At 43.3% G+C, this 25,593-nt stretch overlaps 2 protein-coding genes across 3 annotated transcripts in view; one reads left to right on the top strand and one right to left on the bottom strand.

Annotated features, from left to right (window-relative positions):
* INVS (inversin) overlaps positions 1-1,321 on the bottom strand; it is a 59,314-nt gene extending 57,993 nt beyond the window's left edge. Inside the window, exon 1 of the mRNA XM_035134212.3 lies at positions 1,049-1,321. The gene's annotated coding sequence lies outside the window, so the exon portion shown is untranslated. The remainder of the gene's footprint in view (positions 1-1,048) is intronic.
* Positions 1,322-1,410: 89 nt separating this feature from the next.
* The window catches only part of ERP44 (endoplasmic reticulum protein 44), a 36,993-nt gene continuing 12,810 nt past the window's right edge, over positions 1,411-25,593 (top strand). Inside the window, exons 1-5 of one of the 2 annotated variants that reach the window (XM_035135389.3) lie at positions 1,411-1,597; positions 15,235-15,307; positions 16,160-16,199; positions 16,570-16,685; positions 24,887-25,071. In XM_035135389.3, the coding sequence (XP_034991280.2) occupies positions 1,538-1,597; positions 15,235-15,307; positions 16,160-16,199; positions 16,570-16,685; positions 24,887-25,071 (474 nt within the window). In that variant the 5' untranslated portion in view covers positions 1,411-1,537. Of the gene's footprint in view, positions 1,598-1,678; positions 1,979-15,234; positions 15,308-16,159; positions 16,200-16,569; positions 16,686-24,886; positions 25,072-25,593 lie in introns of those variants that run through there. The other variant, XM_088655929.1, reaches the window with a different exon arrangement.

Here is a 25,593-nt window from a genome sequence, read left to right as displayed (position 1 = left end):
ACCAAACATTTTCAGGGACTCTTAAGATCCCTTCCTTGCCTGCCCTGTGGTTGAGAATAGCAGCATTTTCTATAAAGCAAACTGCTTCAAAGCAGTCCACAATGTTCAAAAAATATTCTGGGGAGAAGAGGAGACTGTAGGCTTGCAGGGGTTCACCCTTTGGACCAAGAAGTGGGTAATCCCACTAGCATGAGTTTGTCCCAGCACAAGAACAAGCTGTAATGTTCTCACCTGCACTGGCCATAGCCCACAGGTCTGAGAGGCCCAGGTGGCAAGTGCCAGATTGAGCTGGTTGGGACCAGGGCACATCCCAGATGTGTTTTGGCATCTGGGGTGGAAAATCCACACTGTTTTGTGAGGAATTAAGCCGCCTGAAATCTGGCACCCAAAGCTGCTGCTTGAGGCAGCCCTCTCTCACTTTATCTCAGGCATCCCCAAACTGCGGCCCTCCAGATGTTTTGGCCTACAAGTCCCATGATCCCTAGCTAACAGGACCAGTGGTCAGGGATGATGGGAACTGTAGTCCAAAACATCTGGAGGGCCGAAGTTTGGGGGTGCCTGCTTTATCTCCAGGCGAGGCTGGTCCTGCTGCCGGGAAGCTGTTTAGCGCAAGCCCGTCTCCCTCCCTTCTCTCCCAGCCAGACGGTGATAGGCTCTAACTCCCTGTCAAGCCCCCACAACTCCCGCAAGAACCAGCCAGCACCCACGAGCCCCAGGGCCCACGAGACAGGCGGCGGACGGAGGCGCAGCCGGTGCAGGAGGAGAGAAGCGACGAAGGCCCACTTGGGCCTGCCGGCGCCTCTCGGCCAGGCGACCTACTTCGCAGGGTTGTTGTGTCAAGAGCTTTTCGGAAGATAAAATAGCGACAGAGCAAGAGGAAACCGACACGCTTTGTAACGCTATGGCTAATACCGGTGGTCCTTATTTCACAGCGACCCCCCCATTCCCAAAGAAGGCGCGGACAGCGCAAGGGAGAAGACGCCCAGGGCAGCACCACACCCGCAGCCGGCTGCATTCCCACGTTCGCTCTCCTCCCCGTGTCACCTACCTCACAAGCTCCTTTCCTCTCGGAAGAAGGGGGCGTGGACACCCCCTCCCCCCTTCCCCTAAAGCGGCCTTTTCGCCAGCCAAGGCGACCCCTTCCCCCCGCCTCACTGGAAGGCAACAGACACGCCCGGCCCGAAAGGAGCCGCTCGTCAGCCTCGGGCCCTGCCGCTCCGCCTCGCGGCCAGAGAGGGCGCTCGCCCAAGCGCGCCGGGCCGGGCCTGCTGCCACCGCTAACTCGGGGGACGTTTCCCGGCGTGCCTTCGAACCCGGAACTGGGCGTCGGTTCGCGCGAGGGGAAAGGGGGCGGGCGGGAGGAAGGGGAGGCGGGCGCAGAGCGAGAGCCAACCTCCTCTTCTTCCTCTCCGTGTCGGCGCCCGCCGCGCAATTCCCCTGGAGGCCGGGGGGAAAGAGAGCGACAGAGCCGGAGCGGCAGGGAGACCGACCCACCGAGCGACCCACCGCCTCACGCGCCCGCCGCCCCCCCTCCGCCATGAGAGCTGCCGCCATCTTCCCCGAGCCTGGGTGCCGCCGCCGCCTCCTCCTCTTTCTGGTGAGCTGAGGGGAGAAGGGCAGCAGGGAGGGCAGAGCTGCCTGAGGCGGAGATACTGGGGGGAGGGGGGAATAAGCGGGTGGGGGTGTTGCTGTTCTGTGGGGGCGCTGGGCTGCGGGTCCTCCCCGCTCGCCCGGTATCCCTGTGAAACCGGGTCGGGGGGTGGGGCGGCCGCTAGCGCTGGTGTGGCTCAGCCTGATAGGCTGCGGGCTCCTCAGACCCGGAATCGGCCCGGCAGCCGGCGTGGGGGCGCAATGCTCGCCCCGGCTCGTTCCGGGATCCCCAGACCCAGCTGCGGAAACTCTTCCGTAGGTGGCGGGGGGGGGGCGAATCCGGCAACCTGGGAGGCTTCAGAAGAGGGTTAGGGGAAGACGAGCCACGGTGAATGTACATAGCTGGAGGCAGCCACGCTGAAGTGTATTTCATTGTGTGTTTGTGTACCTCCTCTCCCTGTTCTGTGTCGCGTAACTTTGTCACGAAATGAGTTGTGCTGCTTTGGATGCCTTTGGTCAGAGCTCTTTGGTGCGAGACGTGGTTTAAGAGCCCAAGAAGGCGTTGTGCGAAGCCTTGGTCTACAAAGTTGCCACCGTCTAGTTTCCTCCAGACCCGGAGAGGGTAAGGGCCACTTCTGCACCTGTAGGGTGTAGGTGGCTATCCGTTATAGGGATTCAGACTTCACAACTCCTCAAGGAACGGGGGTCCCTGCTAGGAGTTGCGGCAGAGAAAGACCGGGGTTGGAGGGGGGGGGAGAGACTTGTTTCAGACAAACCTTCTCCCCTCCCCCCCCCAAGTCCAGTTTGAAGTGTGAAAGCCAGACACTGTCAACCTGTGGAACTTGCTCCCGCAGGAGGCAGTGATAACACCAACTTGGACGACGTTACAGGTGGGTTAGAGAAGAATTTGTGGAAGAGAAGAGGGCTTTCAAGGGCTACTAGCCATGGTGGCTGTACTTTCCCATCCACAGTTGGAGGCAGCAATACTTCTGAATGCTAGTTGCTGGAAATCACAGGTGGTTTTGTGTGTGTGTCACTGTTCTGTATCGCTTAACTAGTGCATAAAATAAGTGATGCTGCTTGAATGTTTTGGTCAAAGCTGTTTTGTTCTGAGGTGTGATTAAAATACCAAGGTGGTGTTAAGTGATGTCTAGGGTGCAAAATGCCACCATCTAATTCCCTCCAGACTCTGAGAAGTAAGGATCACTTCCACATCTGTGAAGTGGGGATGGCTAAGGTAGGCCCAAGACATTTTGGTACCTGAGGCAAACCACAAAATGGTGCCCCACCCCTCTCCATGGAAGAAGGGGTGAGGGAAGATCTACATCAGGAACATGGAGGGAATAAAGATTGGAATCTGCTGCCCCTGGGGATGCTGCCACCTTGAGGGATCACCTTACCTCATGGGTGGACTGGCCCTGGACACTGCTTTCTGTTACAGGTATTTAAACTTTATAACTCCCCAAGAACAATGGTGCTCAGTCTGTTCTGGCAGGAATTGGTTTTGTGTGTGATGTGGAGTTTGATAAATTTAGAATTATTACTATCCTGTGTCTTAAATGAACAATTTTAATTGTCTGAAAAGATTATTTGATAACAACTGCTTCCTGCTTCCTTGTGTCCCTGATTTACCCTTTTGATTATTCTTTGTCTGAGAGGCAATTCTACTGTGGCATCCCTGTATGAAAGATGCAATTATAGAGTTTGCTAGGATGTAGGGAACAGCTACAGTTGGGGGACTTGGTCACATCAGTGAAAATCAAATTTTAGTCTGGCGCATAGATCTGCAGAGTTCAGCTTCTTGAAATAGATCTGCAATATCTATATATCGGACTCTTTTTTGGCCTTTTTTAATGATACCTTTTTCTGTACCTCTTTCTTTAAGGTTAGATGAACTTGACTATGACATGAACAAGCCAAGAATTCTGTTGTTTCTTCTTTCAGTGAAACATTTGGGAACCTCTTTAAGAGTCCAATTACAGAGTTTGATAGCCCTTAGGTGTTGTAGTGGTTAAGAGTGGCCCGCTCCTCCACATGCAGCTGCTTGGGCTAGTCACACTTCTTTGAAGCCTCTCAGTCCCACTCACCTCACAGAGTGTTTGTTGTGGGGGAGGAAGGGAAAGGAGAATGTTAGCTGCTTTGAGACTCCTTCGGGTAGTGATAAAGCTGGATATCAAATCCAAACTCCTCCTCCTCTTCTTTTGAGGTTTGATTCCCTTACTGGGAGCACACAGAGCTATATTAATTTATAGAAATTGCAGTCGCTCATAAGAAGTTTTAAAACAATTTATCATGACTGCTTCTCTTATAGTCTGGTTCAAACATGCATGCTTAGAAGTCCAATTGATTATCTCTGGGCAAGTATGCGTAGGATCACAGCTGTGGTTGCACCAAAAAAATAAAAGTGCCAGTAGTTAGAATGACATTAACTACTCACTTCTTTCTTTCTTTCTTTCTTTCTTTCTTTCTTTCTTTCTTTCTTTCTTTCTTATAAGGTTGCAATGTGCTTTGTGTAATTTATAAATGATACTACCATGTTGAGTTTCCTAAATCTGGACATGTGGGAAATCTATATTTACAGTATCTTAATGCAGAAGAATCAGACCTGAATCACCTTCATTTTTCTTAAACCAAGTACAGTAGTATTTACACAGAGCACCTGAGACCAGTGTTAGAAACTCAGATATATAAGCTAGGCACCAACTGACTCCTTAAACCAAGGTCACCAAAAAGGAATGTCTAGTTGCTGTTTGGGGGCCAGATGGCTTGAAAGTCATATTTTTTGATAAAAGTTTTTGGTTCCTGAAATTTGTTCTGATTGTGCAGATAAAATATAGTGGATAGAATTCTACAGGATGTGTTGTTAGTGTGTGAAAACAGGCAAAATCCAAGGATTCCCAGGCATGCACCTCCAGATGGTGGAGATGTCTAGTGCTATCCTGGTGCCTGGGCATCTTCACTTGGTCACAAGTTGCCGATAGCCAGGTGCAAAATGTGCCTGGCGAATTTTGAACGCTGCCTTAGACATGGGTCTACAATCCTGCAATCAAGTATGGTCTTTTAACCTCAGGTTTGTAGTTCAAGGTTGCTTATTAAAATAGAGCAAGATAAAGAAGTAGGAGATATCAGAAAGTGAATAAAAAGAAAACAGGAATTTTCTAACTGATTCTTTATCTAACACATTATCTCACTGTGACTTTCATCAGGCAGCAGCATCCTTACTTCATGAAGAGTGATTCAGAGGACCCATTTGGCAGTGACAACCAGGGTACCTTAAGCTATCCACTTTGAAGACATGCACCAAGTGATTTGATGGACAACGGGAATGTTGACACCCAAACAAATAGGTTTCAGGGACTTGCCAGATCCAACACATTGCGGGATTAACAATGCTTAACTCATTCCTTAGCCCAGGCATCCCCAAACTGCGGCCCTCCAGATGTTTTGGCCTACAACTCCCATGATCCCTAGCTAACAGGACCAGTGGTTGGGGAAGATGGGAATTGTAGTCCAAAACATCTGGAGGGCCGAAGTTTGGGGATGCCTGCCTTAGCCCATGAAAGTAGTTTTAGGTGGCATAAATTGGGAAGGTTCTCTCTTTGGTTCCTGTCAGACAAGTTTAAAGGGCAAAACATCCTTGTGTGTCTATGTGTATTGTTTACCTTGTCTAATGGAAGATAGGTTTTTATCGGACATAATGCTGAAGGAACCAAGTGTTGAAGCAGCTTTGATTACATCGCAGGTATTCAGCAGATTAGTACAACAGGAGAATCCTGTAAAAATTGACTGGTGCTGTTTCTGTCTTACTCAACCAAAACTAAGCCATCTAATTTTATTATTTCTCATGAACAAGCAGAGAGATAAGTAGCACTTAAATGCTGAAGGGGATGGGTGGGATGGAATATGAATCCCCCCTTTTCAAAAAGACTTGGTCTGTTTCAAATTGGGCCACAATCCTATCAAGTTTGGGTCTGACTCAAAATGCTTTCCTTTCTTAAGCATAAAAAACAGCTGCTGAATCAAGCAAAAGCGTAAACAGAGGAAACAAGAACTGGCCAAGAGATTTTGATATCCTAGTTTGCACTTAACACTAAACCACATTAGAATGTGCCACACCCCTTCCCCCTTATCTCACATCACCAGATTAAATGACTTTGCTAGCATTTAGTTTCCCTTTCAGAGAACCATAGCTTAGCATGTACAAACCATAGAATTGTAGAGTTGGAGGTGACTGCAAGAGTTAGCTAGTAAGCCATCTTCATAACCCATGGTTTGAAGTTGGTTTGTTTAGAAACTCTAGAAGATTTCAGACTACATTCTGTAAGTCATGTCATTTGAAGCCAGGATTATTTGGAAGTGAACATGAACTCTAGGAAAGTCCTTTTTCCAGCTGAGTAGGGGAGAGCACAGAAGTTGGAGGCTTCACTCAGGCCAGTTTGGCTCACACACATAGTGCCTGGTTTAATGTTATATGTGAACCAGAACAAATTGTGCTTGCCAGTCCTTTGTACAGTAGTTCAAAAAGACCAGATTGTATTTCTCAAGTTCCATTTCTTAGTCATATGGTTAACAGAACTTTGACTACAAAATATTTGCAGTAGAGACCAAGGTATGGTGGGACTGAGTTGTATTAACCAGCTTCTGTAGTTGTAGAAATATCCCCAAAGATACAGTGGTACCTCTACTTACGAATGGAGCTCCGTCCGCCATCTTGGATGTGGTTTAGATAGGATTTTTTCTACTTACAAATTTTTAGATAGGGTTGCTTCTACTTACGAATTTTTTCTCCCAATGCATTCCTATGGGATTCGACTTACAAAATTTTTCGACCTACAAATGTGTTTTCGGAACGCATTAAATTCGTAAGTAGAGGTACCACTGTAGTAACATAAGAAGCTGTATTATACCAAGTCATCAACCATTGATTCACCTAGCTTGGTATTATCAACACTGATTGGCAGTGGCATCCCAGATTTTCAGTCGAGGGATCTTTCTAGGTTTACCTGGAGATGCTGGAGACTACTCCTGGTACCACTCTTCTACCACTTGTACTAATCTCTTTATTGTTACCACTATACTCTACTCTTTATTGTTAAACTCCTTAACATATTGTCTATCCTTTAGATATACTTTGAGGCTTCAAAGCACATACATTTCAATAATCCTTGAGTGTCAGCCAGGCACAAAAAATGGCACCCAGACTTCTAGAGGTGCTCTCAAATGGAGAATATTCAGGCACAAAATGTGCTGGAGTCCTGCTAATTTCAAACCCTGCACACATCAGTGCAACCTCAACTTCCTACAGCTTTTGTATCTGGATGCCAGGGGAATAATTATATGACATAGATGACCAGGCAAGTGGCTAGTGAGCAAATGGCCCAGTTTGCATTCCAAATTAAATCAAACCTGAAAATGAAACAAAGTGTGGTTTAAATTAAGTTTTCATTATGGTCCTCCCTGGGTGCCGTAAAACAAACCAGAGTCTGCCTTGTTATGGGAGGCTTGTATGTCATGATAAGCCAGACTCTGGCTTGTTGTGAGGCAGGTATGGGGAAGAATCACAGCAAGAACTTTCCAGTAGTGTGCAGCAGCATTCTGCACATTCACATTAAACGGTGTGGTGTTGTTTTTAAACGGTGATCAAATGTGATGTGTGAACCAGCTCAATGCTTTGAAAGCTGTTGAGCAAATGATGCAGATTAAGATTCCATTTAAATATTGAGTGAGCCTTTAATTGAGTTATTACTGTGTGCTTTCTGCCTTCTCTTGAGCTGTGCCACCACCTGATGATTAAAAACAAATTATGGATTTTATGGTACATGGCTCTGGTTTTGGAAGGCAGTTCCTGTATTAATTTCATTAGTGTATGGATTATGTTTCGGGTGGGATACACTTAGGAAAAATGATGAATTGGGTGTATCTGAGAGGGTAAGGAGAACAATCAAATAGTGAACTTATGGAGAAAGCAAAAAGTATAGAAGCTAGAAGAATAGGAAACAAAATACTTCAGAGCTTGTTTTTATTGATGACTGATCCATGTGGATCAGATCAAAGTACATTTAGAATATATTTGTACATATACTGATATATTCACATAGCTGGAAAAAAATAAAAATCCTGCTAGCATCAAATAGTATGCACCATTCTTGTATTCCAGAGTTAGAAAAACTGCTAGTATTCAGTGTTATTTTTAAAGCCCAATACCTGATACAAACTTGCTGTGTGAGTTTTGATATCTGCAAGTACTGAATAAGACAGAAGCAACTAGGTACAGTCAAACCTCGGTATACGACTACCTCGGCGAGCGACCGCCATGGACCCGGAAGTGTTTACATCCGGGTTCCATGGCGCCGGATGCACAGATGCGATCTGCACAGTGTACAGAAACGCTCTATCAGTGCTACGCACAGAAGTGCCTCCGCGGAACGGATTGTGGCCGCAAACCGAGGTACCACTCTACTTTTGGTTTGGGATGGTATGTTAACTGACGCTCAAAGGATATCATAAATTGAGCTCATGGCATTTTGAGCAGTATTTAAATGGGTACATGTTGCTTTGTGCTAGTAAGTATGTTTGTAATAATGTGAGTACTTCCCTGTTCTTAATTGATTTACCAATTTCCACTCAGCAGTTACTGGTAGAATTTTTTGTGTACAGAGATCAAAGAGATAGGAGTCTACTTATAAAATGTGATTGTAAAAATTAGCTCACTGTTGTTCTAGGACTGCTGTAGTACTTAAAGGAACATATTTAATAGTAGCAAAAAGCATGCTAACTTACAAAGGTTTATGCTATTTGTGTATACTCAAGGGCTGGTTTAACCCAAACATTCAGTGGAATCCTTGACACACTGCCTGATGAAAGCTTGAGTGATGTACAAAAGGTGAAACCAGGGAACATTGCTGAAGGGGAAAAAATTGACATGGAGACTTCTTAGGGAAGTGATAGATTTGTGGACTGACTCTTCCTGTTCATGTGGATTCTTGAGATGACTATAACAGCATTCACACATCATGGTAAACTGTATAGTGATGTAGTGTGCACAACCTGATCTCACCTACTTTGTTCATGCTTGCTATCGTGGGGAAAACAAACCATGATCCCTAGTTTAGCATTGTGTCTAAACTGGGAACTGTGGTTTTGCTTCAAACAGCACTAACTGTTGGTTTGGAGCAAGACAAAGCACAGTCCTTGATTCCAAAACAGTAAGCCAGGGATCACAGAGTTTCTTTGGATCCTCAGGGTAGAGCAAAACAGCTCAGTTCAGCACATTCATGTTAAACTGTTAACTGTGACATGCATACTGGGCCTCTATATCTGATAGGCTGCAAGTAATTAGAATACAAGAATGGAATAAATATGTCTTCTAATTCTGTGGCTTCAATCTTTGCCCAGATCCTTAACTGTTGTTTTTAATACAAGCCAACAGTTGTAACAATATGTTATCTATATATATATATATATATATAAATGTAAACTGGGCATGTGTGCGTGTCTCCACTTTTCTCCGAAACCGCTTGACCGATTGCGTTCAAATTTGAACACAACGTCCCATGCTAATATGCAAGTGACCATATAAAGTTCACATAGACAGATGTCACACCTGGGCCAGGTAAAACCCCCAAAACCCAGAACACAAAACTCACCCAAAAGTGCATGCTGGGAAATAGAAGCCAGAATCAACGTCTCCAAGGATGGGGCAAGAGCATGAAACCGCCATTACTCCATAAAGGGCAACGCTGGTATCTTGCCCCTAGGCCCTAGCATCCCACCAGCAGAAAAAAACGCGCCTCTCTGCTGCACTGAAAAGCAGGCCACGCCTCACTGTTACACAGACAACGCCACCAACAGCATCCGAAACAGGCTGGAAAGCCACCACCCCCTCAGCGACCCTGCGAGCCAAACCCAGCCTGGCTGCCACCGACACCCCCACAGGACGAAACCCACCACTGCCGCCACACCCCAGACTCCTCCACTGCCACATAAACACCACAAGACAGGCCAAGCCCTAACAACACCGCCGCCCACGACTCCGGCCAGATCCTGGGGTGGGGGGAGGAGGGGACGGAATACTTAATGGGACGGGACACAGTGGAGAGGTGGGGGGAGGAGGGGTCGGGATAGCTCATGGGTCAGGACAGTGTGTGGGGGGGCAAATCACAGGGATGAACTGAGGGGTGGGGGGAGGAGGGGTCGGGATAGCTCATGGGTTGGGACAGGTGGGGAAAGGGATGAGCCGGGGGGGGGAGGAAAACTCATGGGCCAGGACAGGGTGGGAACACTCATAGGGATGACCCACGGGAGGGGGGGAAGAGGGGACAAATGCCTCATGGGTTGGGACAGGCTGGGGAGAATCACAGGGATGACCCACACTGAAGGTGAGGGGAATCTGAAGGGGGACTCTGAGGGTCCATTTAACAGACTGAGCCACAGCAACGCGTGGCCGGGCCAGCTGCTAGCTAAGTAAAAATGTATCCGTTTTAGACTCCTAAGGAGTAAAAGTTCTCAGGACATTGCCCTGTTCACCGTACATCCTTATTTCAGACATTGTGATACATATCAATATATCACAGTGTTTAGCTGGTGATATGATGTAGGAAGCCAGACATCGCTCAGCCCTAGTGAAGTGTGAGAGCAATTTTCAAATGGAAAGTGCTGAACCTTTCCTCTGCCCCACCTGTCCTTGTGACTTTTCTCCTCCCTGGGCTTACTTCTAGTCTTGAAGCCCATGAAATAGGAATGGGTGGGCAGAGCTTCCTCAGCACTGCTTCGCCACTTGAAATTCTAGTACAGGCATCCCCAAACTGCGGCCCTCCAGATGTTTTGGCCTACAACTCCCATGATCCCTAGCTAACAGGACCAGTGGTCAGGGATGATGGGAATTGTAGTCCAAAACATCTGGAGGGCCGAAGTTTGGGGATGCCTGTTCTAGTACCATCACCCATGCCTTACTTCAGCAGCCTTACTTTGGAAGACTTACCATTTTTATTTTCTGTCATCACATCTTATTCTGCTGACCAACTTTGGTTTGCCCTGAGGTACATAATACAGTCGATTGTAAAAAGGTTTCTGACCCCATTTTGTATATGTTGTAATTTCTAATTTTGTGTCTAGTAGCCCTTTTCACTTCAGCAACACCTTTGCTCATTAAGCTTGGTGGCAGGAGGTTGGGTTTCTATTTAGGGCTAATTGAGAGAACTGTGCTGGAAATGTATGTAAATGGCATTTAAGAGAGGCTTAGGAGTAACGATTTCATGGTATGAGAGTTTCTGCAACACCACTGAATTGGAGATTATTGATTTAAAGATGTTCACCTTAGATAGCCCCAGATCCCTTGTATATGTACATAGTCATGTCAGTTTATATGGCTTTCAATGCATTGTTCAGCTAGTACTTAAAAGCATAGCTTTTGTAATACAGGAAGGTCAGGACCAAGTCCCATGCCCACCAGACTCGTTTCTCTACTCTTTCTAGCAGGTAGTACCTGACTGCTCAAATGATTGAAGGGGCCCAGGGTTATGTTTTCAGTACTGATCTTCTTTATTTAACCAAATTTGTATATCACTTGATGTATTGAACTTCTAAGTGGTTTACTACAAATGAAACATTAAAATTACCAGCAAATCCATTCAGCTGGTGTTACTTAAGATCATGAGTATAGGGACAGGTAGATAAACAATACCATAGAACTGCATAAGACAATGGTATACTTTAATACTGCTACACATGCCCATCTGTGGAAGTGGAAAAAACCATGATAAGCTGGGTTAGTAGAGATCTATTGGCAACACTGCTTAGCACTGTTACTCTTTATTGTTAAACTCCTTAACATATTGTCCATACTTCGAGGCTTCAAAGCACATACATTTCGGTAATCTTTGAATGTCAGCCAGGTGCAAAAAAATGGCACCCAGACCTTTTGAGGTGCTCACAAATGGAGGATCTTTAAGGCGCAAAATGCGCCTGGCACCCTGCTAATTTCGAACCCTGATACCAAGGAGCCAAATGGGCTCCACAAACTGGGAGAGAGCGTTCAGGGGCGATCATGTCAACAGCCCAAGCCATTCAGGTGTTCCAGGGGTTGCCCAGGACTTCAAAAGTAGCACCAGTCATATCAGTCGGAAAATCCCTCAGAGCCGCCTGGGGTTTCCATTGAATCCATCTGCCCTCGAGGGTGGACCACCCTAATAGGTCCCCCGCCTCTTCAGAGGGGGTATAGTTCCCAAGTATATAGCTTGGGCCTTGGGGCAAAGTTATTTCAAGGGATAACCTGAGTCTGTCTGTCCAGCTTATGAGACGCTTTTTTTGCATGCCACTACTTTCTGAGGTGCAGTTGATGGTTTTTCTGTAGTGGGCTCAGAGGGCTTTTTATGTAGTGGTACCCACAATGTGGAATCCTCTGCCATGTGAAGGCAGATTATATACTTTCCCAACAAGCCTTGGGTTTTCTTGCTATGGTACTTAGATTTCTCTCTTCGACTATAGCTTCTCTAGCATTTTATTGCTGCTCTTGTGTATTTTTTTATATTGCAAGTGTTGCTTCACATTATTGCTGATCATGAAATGTTTATACTACTACCGTAGCTGCTTTGGGCATTTGAACTGGAGAGAGAAAGTCACTTTAAAGAAAATAAACTAGTTTGTGTGGGATTTTATGTGCACCTTGTTAAGCATGTAGCAGAATTACCTTTTTTTGCAGAAAAGAGCTAATGCAAGGGAAAGTGTTGTAATCCTGTTTAGTCAAGGCTAAACCACAAACAAAGTTATAGCTAGGATATGCTAATGAAAACTTCTGAAATACATTTAGCAATTTGGCCTGCTTAATGAAAGGAAACCTAACAATGTGTGTTGCCTTGACTATCAAAATAAACACATTTTTTTAAGTAAAGAGAAATGTCATTGGTTATTGCAGAACAAAAGTTTAAGTTGTTCCAGTATTCAGGACATAGAAACATTTGTGATACTGCAGAATTGTTCTATATGCCCACAGCATTAACCTTTGATTATCAGATGAATTTGATGTCTCATTCAACCTCAATTAAGCACACTTCCCCCATTCTGTACATTCTGTATTTCAGCAGTATGTCTTTTTAGTTTTCCTAATAAATCTTGTTCAGACTGCAACAGGACCGTCTTAAGCATATCTGATGCCGTGGTGCGAAGATCCCTCCGCCCCGCCCCCCCCATTTACCAGCACGGCTGTCTGGCGGGCGTGGCACCCCTCTGGCAGCCTGCGCCACCCAGCCTTGCTGTAGGGCCGGCCCTGGACTGCAAGCTGCAGTTAATACCTTGTACCATAAATTAGTTATCTGTCCTCTACAGCAGTGTTTCTCAACCTTTTTTGGGCCAAGGCACACTTGTTCCATGAAAAAAATCACGAGGCACACCACCATTAAAAAAGTTAAAAAAATTAACTCTGTGCCGCCCTATATTGACTATATAATTATGACTGTAAGAAACACTTGCCAATTGCTGTGTTGGTTGCAATCTCCTGTAATAAGGCTTCACAAGCCGCTGATTTCTCTGCCAGCACAATCCTTTGCTCAGCAAGTTTCAGGTTGAGCTCATCCAGCCAGCTTCTTTAAGTTTGTCTAAAACCACCCTCCCGTGGTGGTGGCTGTTGAGAGCTGCGCTCGCCCCGCGTCGTGACCCGGCCGGCTTCCTTTCCGGCGGGTTAGTGGTGTGTATTGGCGGCCGCCAGGCACGTGACAATGCAAATCGCCCTTCTCGTCGCCGCACGTCGCGGCACACCAGCCAGCGTCTCGCGGCACACTAGTGTGCCGCGGAACAGCGGTTAAGAAACGCTGCTCTACAGTACTGTACTTAAATTTTCATTTCACTTAAGTTGCTAGTTACTCTAGGCTTAGAGTAAATTCAGCAGTAAAAGGGATAGCGAGATTAAAATGAGAAAAAGAAGCTATGGATGGATTATAATATGTAGCAGCAATTGATATTTGGAGGAAGGGTGGAAGGGAGTTAATATATTGTTATTATTGATGTCTGAAGAACTGTATTGTTGAAAAAAATACTGTACAAATAACTTACTGTTTTTTTAAAAAAATGGTCTCACTAGTTTTGCTGAATTTCTGCAATTTTCATCCTGTGCCTAGCGTGGGTGGGTGGGGTTGATGTAGGAAATTCCAAAACTTCATTTCATTCTTAACCAAAACGTTTTAATACATTGTTTTGGCATTTGCTTTATTGGAAATGATACCTTCTTGACCTTAAAAAAAGCTTCTCTTCCTGTGCTTCCATTTCCTTTTTCTTTCATCAGGTAGATCCAGCAAAATATTTAAACTATGCCTATGCTTTTGGGCATGTTTTAATTTTATTGAATTAGCATAATACCTATTTTGACCATTTCTGTGTATCTCCTATTTCCCGCCTTATATTTTCCATGGTTTACTACAGCCCCCACTTTTTTTGTAACTTATGTATTTATGTTCCTATTTAATGTATTTATTCATTAAAATTTTATCCCATCCTTCCTCCCAAATGAGCCCTGGACAGCAAACTTCAAAATGCTTCAAAAGGCCCCACTATTTTAGTTACATTAAAGCGGAAAAGAGTAACAAACATATCCAGACATAGATGTGGAGATCTTTCGCTTAACTTTAAGATTTATTTCTAAAGTAAAGCCTGGCAAGTCTTTTAAAATACATACCGTAAATGAATTGCCAGACTTAGCATTTTGCCCTTTCATATTTGCTCCTTTTCCTGGATATTAGGATGGACCTCTGTTGTGCCATCAACACTGTGGAAACTTGGATTGTGTTTCATATTTCTTGAGCTCACTGCGCACATTGAAGCAGCAATGTGGATGTTTTGCAGCAAAGAACACATGGACTTCTACCTGGGCTGGAACCCTGCAATATCATGTATTGTACATGTTCATGCTGAATATGTGAGAGTCACCTATATGGCCCACCCTGCTCTTCTAATGCATGGGGCTCCCTTCATTATAATACAGTGGTAAAAGGTAAAGGTAAAGGGACCCCTGACCATTAGGTCCAGTCGTGACCGACTCTGGGGTTGCGCGCTCATCTCGCATTATTGGCCGAGGGAGCCAGAGTATAGCTTCCAGGTCATGTGGCCAGCATGACAAAGCCGCTTCTGGCAAACCAGAGCAGCACATGGAAATGCCGTTTACCTTCCCGCTGTAGCGGTTCCTATTTATCTACTTGCACTTTGACGTGCTTTCGAACTGCTAGGTTGGCAGGAGCTGGGACCAAGCAACGGGAGCTCACCCCGTCACAGGGATTCGAACCGCCGACCTTCTGATCAGCAAGCCCTAGGCTCAGTGGTTTAACCACAGCGCCACCTGGGTCCTATAATACAGTGGTACCTCTGGTTAAAAAACTTAATTCGTTCCGGAGGTCTGTTATTAACCTGAAACTGTTCTTAACTTGAAGCGCCACTTTAGCTAATGGGGGCCTCCTGCTGCTGCTGCGCCGCCAAAGCACGATTTCTGTTCCCATCCTGAAGCAAAGTTCTTAACCCGAGGTACTATTTCTGGGTTAGCGGAGTTTGTAACCCGAAGCGTTTGTAACCCGAGGTACCACTGTACAAGGAGGAGGATTTGACCAAGCAAGAAAGAGATAGATAAATGTCAGATTGTTTATTAAAATGTGTGTACTTTTGCAGGTGTCCTGTTTTTTTAATCCAGCAAGAAGTGAAATAACAAGCCTCGATGGTGGGAATATAGATGATACTTTAAGTAAGTATGCAAACCTTTGCCCTGTGGTTTTTTTTTACAAATACGTTTGCTTTTCTCAAGCAATATATTGCTGAATTCATTTTTGGTATGAGTCCTGCCAGCATTCAGAGTCATAAGTAGTCTGGGGAGAACAGTGAATTGCTTTAAGTATGTCTTTATGTTCAGTTTTAGTTTCAGTTCTGTGCATGTATACTTTTGTTGGTTAGTATAATATAGGACAGGATGACACTTAAAGAGAGCTAATGCAATAATCCTAAATTGACAGATAAAAATTGCTTAAAAGCTGCTTTTGTCTTTGGAACTCAATAACACTGCTAGAAAAGCCCGAGGAAGCTTCCATAAGGCAAATCTAAAAGTAAAATCAAACAAAATTACACTGCAGTCCTAGGCACGTATGATATATTCAGAAGTAAGCACTGAGTTTAGTGGGGTTCACTTTCATCGGTATCCATAATTGCAACCCTTACTTTCCAACGCTAAGTTTGGTTTTATGTGTGAAAAGTGTGACTGTGCAATGCTAGTTTTACCAGGACAGGTTCAAGGCTCTTACATTAATTTACAAGGCCACTGTCAACTGACGTCCAAATGTACGTACCTTTTCAGCATAGAACAACACTTTCCATAAGAAAGAGAGAATAAATGGGGAGGAAAGGTAGCCTACTAATTCAGGTTTTGTAACTAAAGCTAGCTCAAACTTTGAATTCATATATGCTCAAATTCTCCCTATTGCAATTCTGGGAGCTGTAATGTCAAGATGGGTGTGTGTGTGCGTGTGCGTGCATGCGCGCCTAGTTAGGCCTTGGTTTTCTGCTGTCACAACATTTAACAATAAAATGTCATTCTTTCCTTTAGACAATGCAGATGTTGCTTTAGTGAATTTTTATGCTGATTGGTAAGTATTTCTACACTTCCATTGGACAGTTTTTATCAATCACAGTACTCAAAGCATAAATTAGACAATGTTAAATTTATTATATTTAATTAGCAAAGCATACAAAATATTTTCTCAATCTGCTTTTAAACTTCTACTAGATATATTTTATTTGTGTCTAATGTAGCCTATCAGCATGGCCAAGTGGTACTTCCCAGGATTAGACCCTTAGAACTAGAAACTGCCTTGGGCTCCTCCACTTTCTCCCCTCAGTGTGGGTAGGAATTACAATCCACAGTAGAATTACTGCTTCAAATGGTGCTATATATGGAATCTCCAGATATTTTATTTTCAGTAATTGGATCTTTTTTTGTATTCTCCCTTTCAACAGGTGTCGTTTTAGTCAAATGCTGCATCCTATTTTTGAGGAAGCTTCTAATGTCATTAAAGAGGATTTCCCAGATAAGAATCAAGTTGTGTTTGCCAGAGTAGATTGCGATCAGCACTGTGAGTAATACTTTTTCATTCAGCTGTTACCATTTAAAATGTCGTCTTGTGCAAATTCAAGTCCTGAAACCTCTTTAGAGCAAGTACAAGCTTTTGCAGTGGTTTAAAAAGGATATCTAGTAAATTACAAGTATATTTCAAAAGTGAGGAATTTCTACAAACCTTCTATGTAAAGGCTGCCCATAACCTGCATTATTCAACACAGTTTCCCCGTGCTTGAAATTGCATTCTCTTGCAAGATGTGTTTTTAAGAAAATAAAATAAAATGCAGTGGTTTGTGATATTGGGAAAAGTAGATTTGTGTATACCTTCCCTGATCTAAAATTGGAAAGAAATATACAGAAATCTATTTTACTTATGAGGTGCTTTGTCAGCACGAAGGGGTCTGGTTCTCTTTTTACATAGAAAAGCAGCCCTAACACAGTGTTTGATGCACGGTCATGATTCATGTTTAAAAGACAATGGCTTGGATCCTAAGATAAATGGATTCTATTCAAGGAGGTTCATTGAAGCAAAATGTCCCATCTCCTCCTACGCCCAGCATCTTCCTTCTAGAGAGATGTTTTGGGCATCACAGATTACTGCAGCAGGAAAAAGGGGGCAAGAAACATAACATGAATTTAAGGTATCTTGCAATCCAAGCCTTCAAGTGATGGTTTGAACTTAGATTTTAAAAATCCCATCTATCCTCAAATACATGTGAGTCTGTTCATCTCTATGCATCATAATGGGCACAGTTCCGTTATGCCTGATTACGCCAGTAATGGGTATGTTTGACCCAGCCATAGAACAGCAAATTTAGCCATATAAAGCTTATAAAGCCATTTAAACTGTCCATTTCACCTTCTGTGTTTACTGTATAGCATCACATACTGTAAAGATTCTGAATTAAGTCTGCTTTGGTCCCTCTTCTCTTTTCCCCTAATGGTAGACGTGAGCTTTTTAATAATAAAACTCAACACCTTTGGTTTCTGAGTGTATAGTATACATTGGCTTTTAGTGGTGTTAATTGGGCAGAGGTATCATTTGCAATGCAAATAGCATTCCCCTTGTGAAACTGCAGTCTCTGTAGGAAGCAGAAGTAGCTGCTTTCACATTCTTAGCTGCACTCACAGTGGTCAGGCTCTCAAATCTATCTTCTGTTTGTGCACTGGTGCTTAAGCCTACTGTGGGCCCTAGCAGCTCCATCCTTCCAGTCTTTGAGGCCCAGCAAATTAAAAAGAATTATTGATGTCCTGCACAATGTTTGATACCTAATGACAAAATGTCATTTTACTTGCCCTCACAACCAATATAAAGATGTTCTGTTGGGAGGATGTGTAGATTCAGTTCTTAAAATCCTGAAGGCATTAATGCTTTTCTGTTTTACCATGCTTCTTAAAAGAACGAAAAAGTGGGTAGTGTAGAAAATTGGGTGCTGAGACTGTGGTTGATTGGAAGGGTCCAGATTTAATTGGTGAAGCTGCCCGGAAATTAAATACACTTTAATTTTTGGTTAACATGAATGTGTAATTTTGCTGTAATACTGTGGGAAAGGGTTGGAAGAGAAAATAATGCCTTTTAAAAATTATTATTATTATTATTATTATTATTATTATTATTATGGCATGCTGCAGATATAATGAAAGGGGTCTCTTACAGTGATTTAACAATCAAGAGCAGCCTAGCAAATAAAGTGCTTCCTTTCCTGAATTAATATGATCTAGTTGTTGGTAGCAGAAAGTTGCAGGTGTCTGCTTGAAACTGTATCTAGTTGGTACTACTGTATATGACCACTATATGAGGAAGAAGAGCACAGTGATAAGTAATTAGCAGTACAGTGGTACCTCTACTTACGAATTTAATGCGTTCCGAACGCACATTTGTAAGTCGAAAAAAATTGTAAGTCGAATCCCATAGGAATGCATTGGGAGAAAAAATTCGTAAGTAGAAGCAACCCTATCTAAAAATTCGTAAGTGGAAAAAATCCTATCTAAACCACATCCAAGATGGCGGATGGAGCTCCATTCGTAAGTAGAAACATTCGTAAGTAGAGTTATTCGTAAGTAGAGGTACCACTGTAGCTTCCAGAACAGGTATTGGTAGGACAGACATCCCGGCATTGATAACCCAGTTAACATATAATATGCTAAAAATGATTTTTCTCAGTTCACAAGTGATATAATTGAACACTTCAGTGGTTTAGCAATGCAGTCTCCTATGAAGTTCCTTTGTTCCAGGATGAGCACTAGAGAAATGTGGGCTGGACAAGGTCATGTTAACTGGCTGACTGACCAAACCCAAAGAGTGCTCATTTTGGTTTGCCTTTTCTGAAGTTTTTGCAGCTCACCAATAGCCTTTTTTAAAGTGAGATGACCAGAACTTCACACAGTACTACAAATATGGACCATCCAGTGTTCGAAACTACCATTGTTCTAGGTGGGTTTTGCAACAGAGAATTTCATTAGCATGAGCAGTTTCTGAGCTCTGGGTGCAGTACTGTGCCTAATATTTCAGATGGAAACTGCAGAGTGGAAGGAAAGGAGGACCTTTTTATGCCTCCCCGCTTCTAGCTACTCTCTGAAGACTGGAGAGGAGACCCTCCTAAGAATACTAGGGGGGTGGGCAGAGGAAGGACTAGACCATGTGAAAAACGAACATAGTATTTTAGCTGCAGTTCATTCATTTTCAGTTTTGTATTATTGTTATATAAAAAAGTGCCTAGATGCTCTGTTGTTGCACCCATAACCTAGGTTTAAGGTGCCATTTAGCTCCTAACTTTCATATATAAGTTTCTAACACTGGGACCATCATAGGTTTATTTAACTGCATTATGAAATCAGTAGTTTTATTTTCCATTTCTTTGCCCATGGTCTCTAGCATGGACTTTGCCCTTTTCACACTGGGCTTACATCTTCATCGAGCTATCCACTGTGACCCCAAGGTCTCAATCCTGGTCCGTCACCTCCAGTTCAATCCTCATGAGCGTATATGTGAAATTAAGATTTTGTGCCCCAGCATGTCCTTAACCTGCTGCACCTTCCCCAGTTTCCTTCAGTGTTGTGACCATATCAGAGGACAAAGCAGTGTCTTTATGACAGCAGCTGCCATCACATCATTTCCTGCTCTTGTTTGGGTTGGTTGCTAAATGTGCAAAAAAGCCTGAGTAAATCCAGGGACCTGTGTACAGACTAATATAATAATAACACTATTTCCCCCTAAAGCAGGAGAAAGTACATTTTTACCCTCCCAAGTTCTCAGTGGGGAGGTAATTGTGAAAAGTTGCAGATTCCTTGAAGTTTGTGCTTTCAGATATTACTTCCCAGCTGTCAGATCATACCTCTCCTATCCACAAAGCAATTTATGAGGACTTGGAATTTCAGGTGATCCATGAAGATGTGAAGCTTCATAGGGGATTAGCAGTAAAGGACTTCATTTTATCATTGTAAACCCCACCTTTCCATAAGGCCACCTGCATAGCATTTCTAAAATAAACATTTTAAAAATCAAACCAATCCAATGCTAGATGGATTTCCCATTTAATCATGGTTAAAATTTTTGTTGTTATTTATTTTACTATGAATTTTCAGATATATATTTTCATGGTGGTCAGTGTTATTTTAACAGAAATGTTATAAACCTATGATATTATCCTCCTCTTGAATTCAATGAAGGTGCTACTGGAAGGATTTATTATTATTATTATTATTATTATTATTATTATTATTATTATTATTATTAGACTACGTCAGACCAACACTGCTACCTACCTGTAATTGGTCTTTTTAGTTTGGCTCCCAGCATGCTTGGCTGCCTATGACTCATCATCAGCAGTCCAGTTGTCAATGCTGAGTCATAGGCAGCCAAGCATGCTGGGAGCCAAACTAAAAAGACCAATTACAGGTAGGTAGCCGTGTTGGTCTGACGTAGTCAAAAAAATAATAATCCTTCCAGTAGCACCTTAGAGACCAACTAAGTTTGTCATAGGTATGAGCTTTTGTGTGCATGCACACTTCTGCATGTACACGAAAGCTCATACCTATGACAAACTTAGTTGGTCTCTAAGGTGCTACTGGAAGGATTTTTTTTTAATTTTTGTTTTAAAAAGACCAAGCAAACATTGGATAAATGATCCACTGGAGGGTTAATCCAGAGGCACAGTTAGTGGCAGCACCAGAGCTGAGAGGCCTGTCCTGGGTATGTGTGAGTGAGAAAGTGATGGCGCAAGAAACAGGACACTTGAATAGATAGCAAAAGTTACTGAATAAGCAGAGGGGAGACAATACCTGGAATAAAGACTTAGGAAGCTGCACCAAAACCGAGGTAGGTCCTCCACATATTCCTAGCCAGGGTAGAGGAATCAATGGCCTCTCCCATGGCAGGACCTGAGGGAGCAATACCATATCACCCTCCAGTCAGCAGTCATTAGCGACTCAATACAGCAAGAGTAGTGCACACTCTGGGGAGGCTAGTGCTTTGAATTTTGTCTGCCTGTTGCTCCATACAGCAGAACTCCAAAATTGCAGTGCAATGTGCCTTCATCTTGAGAGGGAGTAAAATGCTCTGCTGTGGCATATGCAAGCTCATGCACACATGTAACGGGGTTTGCTAAATGTACACCTGTAGATTCTCCCCCCCCCCAATTACAGTGGTACCTCGGCATCCGAACAACTCGACTTCCAAAGGTTTCAACTTCCAAAGTCGACAAACCCGCAAGTATTTTCACTGTGTGCATGTTCTGCGCCTGCGCAGAAGCACAAAATCTCGCTTCGCGCATGCGCAAAACTGGCACTTCGACAACCGAAGACTTCGACTTACGAAGAGCACCGCGGAACGGATCACCTTCGTAAGTCGAGGTACCACTGTATATGTTTCAAATTATTCCGTGTGCCAGCTATACCGGTTTCAGGTAGGAGTCTTTTGGAAGTCAGCAGCAAGTATTTTGATGAAGTACAACACATGTTGTTGATGAATAAAAAGCATAACATTGTTTGCACTTTTATGTTTTCAATTTTAGAAGTATATTGTAGTAGCTATAATTGTGTTGACTCCACTTGTATCACATGTCAAGGTTTAATGAAATTATTTAAGATGTTCATTGTTTGACTTGTGAATTAGTTCAAACAGCGTTTCATGTCCTTGCATTTTTTATACTTTTCTGAAAGATAATTTCCAAAGGCACTGCTGATGGTATGTGAACCCTACTGTCTCTAGATGGTGATTTTGGTAGTCTATATACAGTTTATGAAAATGATTCAGATTTTTGTCCATAACTTCATACACCATAAATGTCCCTCATCAAATTGTGTGCTGGCTTTGTTGCAACAATCCTAGTTTGCATTAATCTGTTTTTTTCCTGGTAATATTCAAACTGAGGAGCTGTTTTAATGTTAGCAGACCAGGATAACATTGAACCAGAGTTGCTTGTCTTGCCTGTAAGAGGAAATGTTGGCATAATGAAGCAGAATGAAGCACAGAGTGCGAATAGGAGAGGGAGCTGCAGGGGGGGGGGAACACATGAATGAGGTTTAAGTGTTGGTGCTGACCTTTAAAGCCCTAAATGGCCTCGGTCCAGTATACCTGAAGGAGCATCTCCACCTCCATCATTCTGCCCGGACACTGAGGTCCAGCACCGAGGGACTTCTGGCAGTTCCCTCGTTGCGAGAAGCCAAGTTGCAGGGAACTAGGCAGAGGGCCTTCTCGGTGGTGGCGCCTGCCCTGTGGAACGCCCTCCCAACAGATGTCAAAAAGGAAAACAACTAGCAGTCTTTTAGGAGACATCTGAAGGCAGCCCTGTTCAGGGAGACTTTTAATGTTTAATAGATTATTGTGTTTTATTTTTCTGTTGGAAGCCGCCCAGAGTGGCTGGGGAGACCCGGCCAGATGGGCGGGGTATAAATAATAAATTATTATTATTATTATTATTATTATTATTATTATTATTATTATTATTAGCTGTTATTTACTATCTGAACATGGCTACTCTGAAGCCCCCTGAAGTGGGTAGGTGGGTGGGCAGGAGGCTGCACACCTGGCGAATGTATTCAGAACTGCCTGCTGTTCTTGCCATGGGACATTTGGATCTATCCTCCATTGATCTTACAAGCTTACTTGCACATCCTCACACATCCCCTCTTTTGTCCATGAAGTAAGATGGACATATGATGTTGAGACAAGGAGGAATATCAGTCTTCTTCTATTGTGCACCAACAGAAGGATACCACAGTTCATCTCAAGATACGGAAGCGGAAAACGTGTATAGAGAGAACACGTGTGCATTCCCTCTTCTGCCGTTGATTGCATGGACTTTATGCAAAGTATAAGGCTATCGGACTCTGGTCCTCAGATGCCTGTGGTTTTGTTGATCAACTTTAGTCCAGGATGGAGAATTCCTAATTGGTTGGATCTTCTTACCTTGTTCTCTATTCCTCCACCCACAATCTAACTGGTTACAACTTTGCCTGTGGATATTGAACAGGAGCACCTCTTGGAATTGGACCCATCTGAGAAGGTGGTTCAGATAATGTAGACATCCACAGATCTTCCATCAACACATAACTGTCCATAACTTGGACAGGTGGTTGTTTTTTTTTTGCTGTATAGTGTAGGTGTCAGACAGTCACACACACACCCCATTGCTATAGAGGTACCTCATGTATTTAGAATCATGCAAGATGGATTGGGTCAGGGTTTGACACCCCCTCACACACACACACACTTAAAGGGCAGCTGTTGGCAGTAGAAAGAGTTCTCCATACCAACATCGACAGCCCCTTTGCAGGACACCCTTTTGTCAGACACTTATTCAAAGGAGCCGCCATTGTGTCTGAACCAGTGAACCATAGGTCTCCCCCCCCCCTAATGAGATTTACTTTTGGTACTTGGAGGCAGCTCTTGGATCCATCTTTATAATGGAACTAACCTACAAGTGTCGGATTCCATATTTTGAGGGAAACAGCTGTCTCTGCAGCACTAGACCGTAATACACATCTAGGGTATGTACAGGGCAGCCACTTGGGTGAACCTTATCTCATGTGTTAGAAATAGGTTAACTCCTTTTATAAATGTCTAACATCTCTAGTCCCCTCTGACTTGAATAACTTGAGTCCAATTTTCCGACTTGACTCCAATTTTAAATTCTCTTTCCTATTTTGAGTTTAGCTGTCTTGATTCATATTTCTCTGGGATTGTTACTGCCATAATCACATAAAGTATTTTATTTTATTTTTTAAAAACTATATATACAAAATTATCTTAAGAGAAGGTTTAAAGAAAATTTAAGGTAACTGAAATTAGGTATGTCAGCCTCTTAAAATGCAGGTGATTAACAACTAATTTAGCTAATTGGTTAAATTAGGCTAAGTGCTAAATTACTGCAGTCAAAACCCAATTAATAGTATGAAGTTCTTGAAGGAGGGCAAGTTTGTGTTAAAAGTGTTTTGAAAGGTGCTCGTTTGGTAAGAAGCAAATTCTGATCAGATTCCTTAATGTGTGTACTGTACTTATAACCTCAACTACACAGTAGTCTGACTGGACATCTGAAGTGCATATTGGGAAAACATAACCTTCCTACACTTGAATTACTGGTCTAGCATTGGGGTTAAATCCTTCCCATGTTTCCGACAGTGACTACATGTCAAAACAAGGCATTATGTTAAGGATTACTGTTTATAGTACAATATTATGGGTTATTTATGGTACACGGTCCCAACTATACACATTGGTATTTGGGGTCTGAAATACCCCATTAGTTAAAAACAACCATACAGTGGTGCCTCGCTAGACGAATTTAATTCGTTCCACGGGTCTTTTCTTATAACGAAAAATGTGTCTAGCGAATCCCATAGGAATGCATTGAATTTTTTTTGAATTTTTTTTTGCCCATAGGAACGCATTAATTGAATTTCAATGCATTCCTATGGGAAACCGTGATTCGCTAGACGAATTGTTCGTAAAACTGATGCTTCTAGCGAGGCAACCTCCGCTCGAAAAATCCTTTCGTTAAGCGGAAATTTCGTTAAGCAGGGCATTCGTTAAGCATAGAAAAAGTTGGGATTCTGACTGACCCATATTCTGGAAGCTTGTAGTTTTAAAAGAATAAACTTTAATTACTTCTCTCATGGTATTTAAAAGAAGGGGATAGCAGCATTATTGGTTAAAGAATACTAACTCTATACATTTAAATTTGTATATTTTCAAATGTTTTTTAATTACTTTTTCAGCGGACATAGCTCAAAGGTACAGGATAAGCAAATATCCAACTCTAAAATTGTTCCGGAATGGAATGATGATGAAGCGAGAATATCGGGGTCAGAGATCGGTGACAGCCATAGCAGATTATATCCGACAACAGAAAAGTAATCCTATTCAAGAAATACTCAGTTTGGAAGAAATTAAGTCTCTAGATGTGAGTGCCCCCTGCCCCCTCTGCTCTGTCTGTCTGTCTGTCTCCCTTTCATTTCAGTATGTTAAATGACAATGTATGACTTGGGAAATGCATGTTCATCACTTAGGAAGTTCTGTCTGTTTCATAGCTAGTGACAACTGTTACACGAATGCTCTAAATTTGTGGTATTAAGCCACATTTGTAAAGGTAAAGGGACCCCTGACCATTAGGTCCAGTCGTGACCGACTCTGGGGTTGCACGCTCATCTCGCATTATTGGCCGAGGGAGCCGGCGTACAGATTCCAGGTCATGTGGCCAGCATGACAAAGCCGCTTCTGGTGAACCAGAGCAGCACATGGAAACGCCGTTTACCTTCCCGCTGTAGCGGTTCCTATTTATCTACTTGCATTTTGACGTGCTTTCGAACTGCTAGGTTGGCAGGAGCTGGGACCAAGCAACAGGAGCTCACCCCATCACAGGGATTCGAACCGCCGACCTTCTGATCAGCAAGCCCTAGGCTCAGTGGTTTAACCCACAGCGCCA

The sequence above is a fragment of the Zootoca vivipara genome, chromosome 12 (genome assembly GCF_965207765.1).
Source record: "Zootoca vivipara chromosome 12, rZooViv2.hap1.1, whole genome shotgun sequence".
NCBI classification, from domain to species: domain Eukaryota; kingdom Metazoa; phylum Chordata; class Lepidosauria; order Squamata; family Lacertidae; genus Zootoca; species Zootoca vivipara.
The sequence above is the reverse complement of the archived record's forward strand: the minus strand, read 5'-3'. Positions and strand labels throughout refer to the sequence as shown.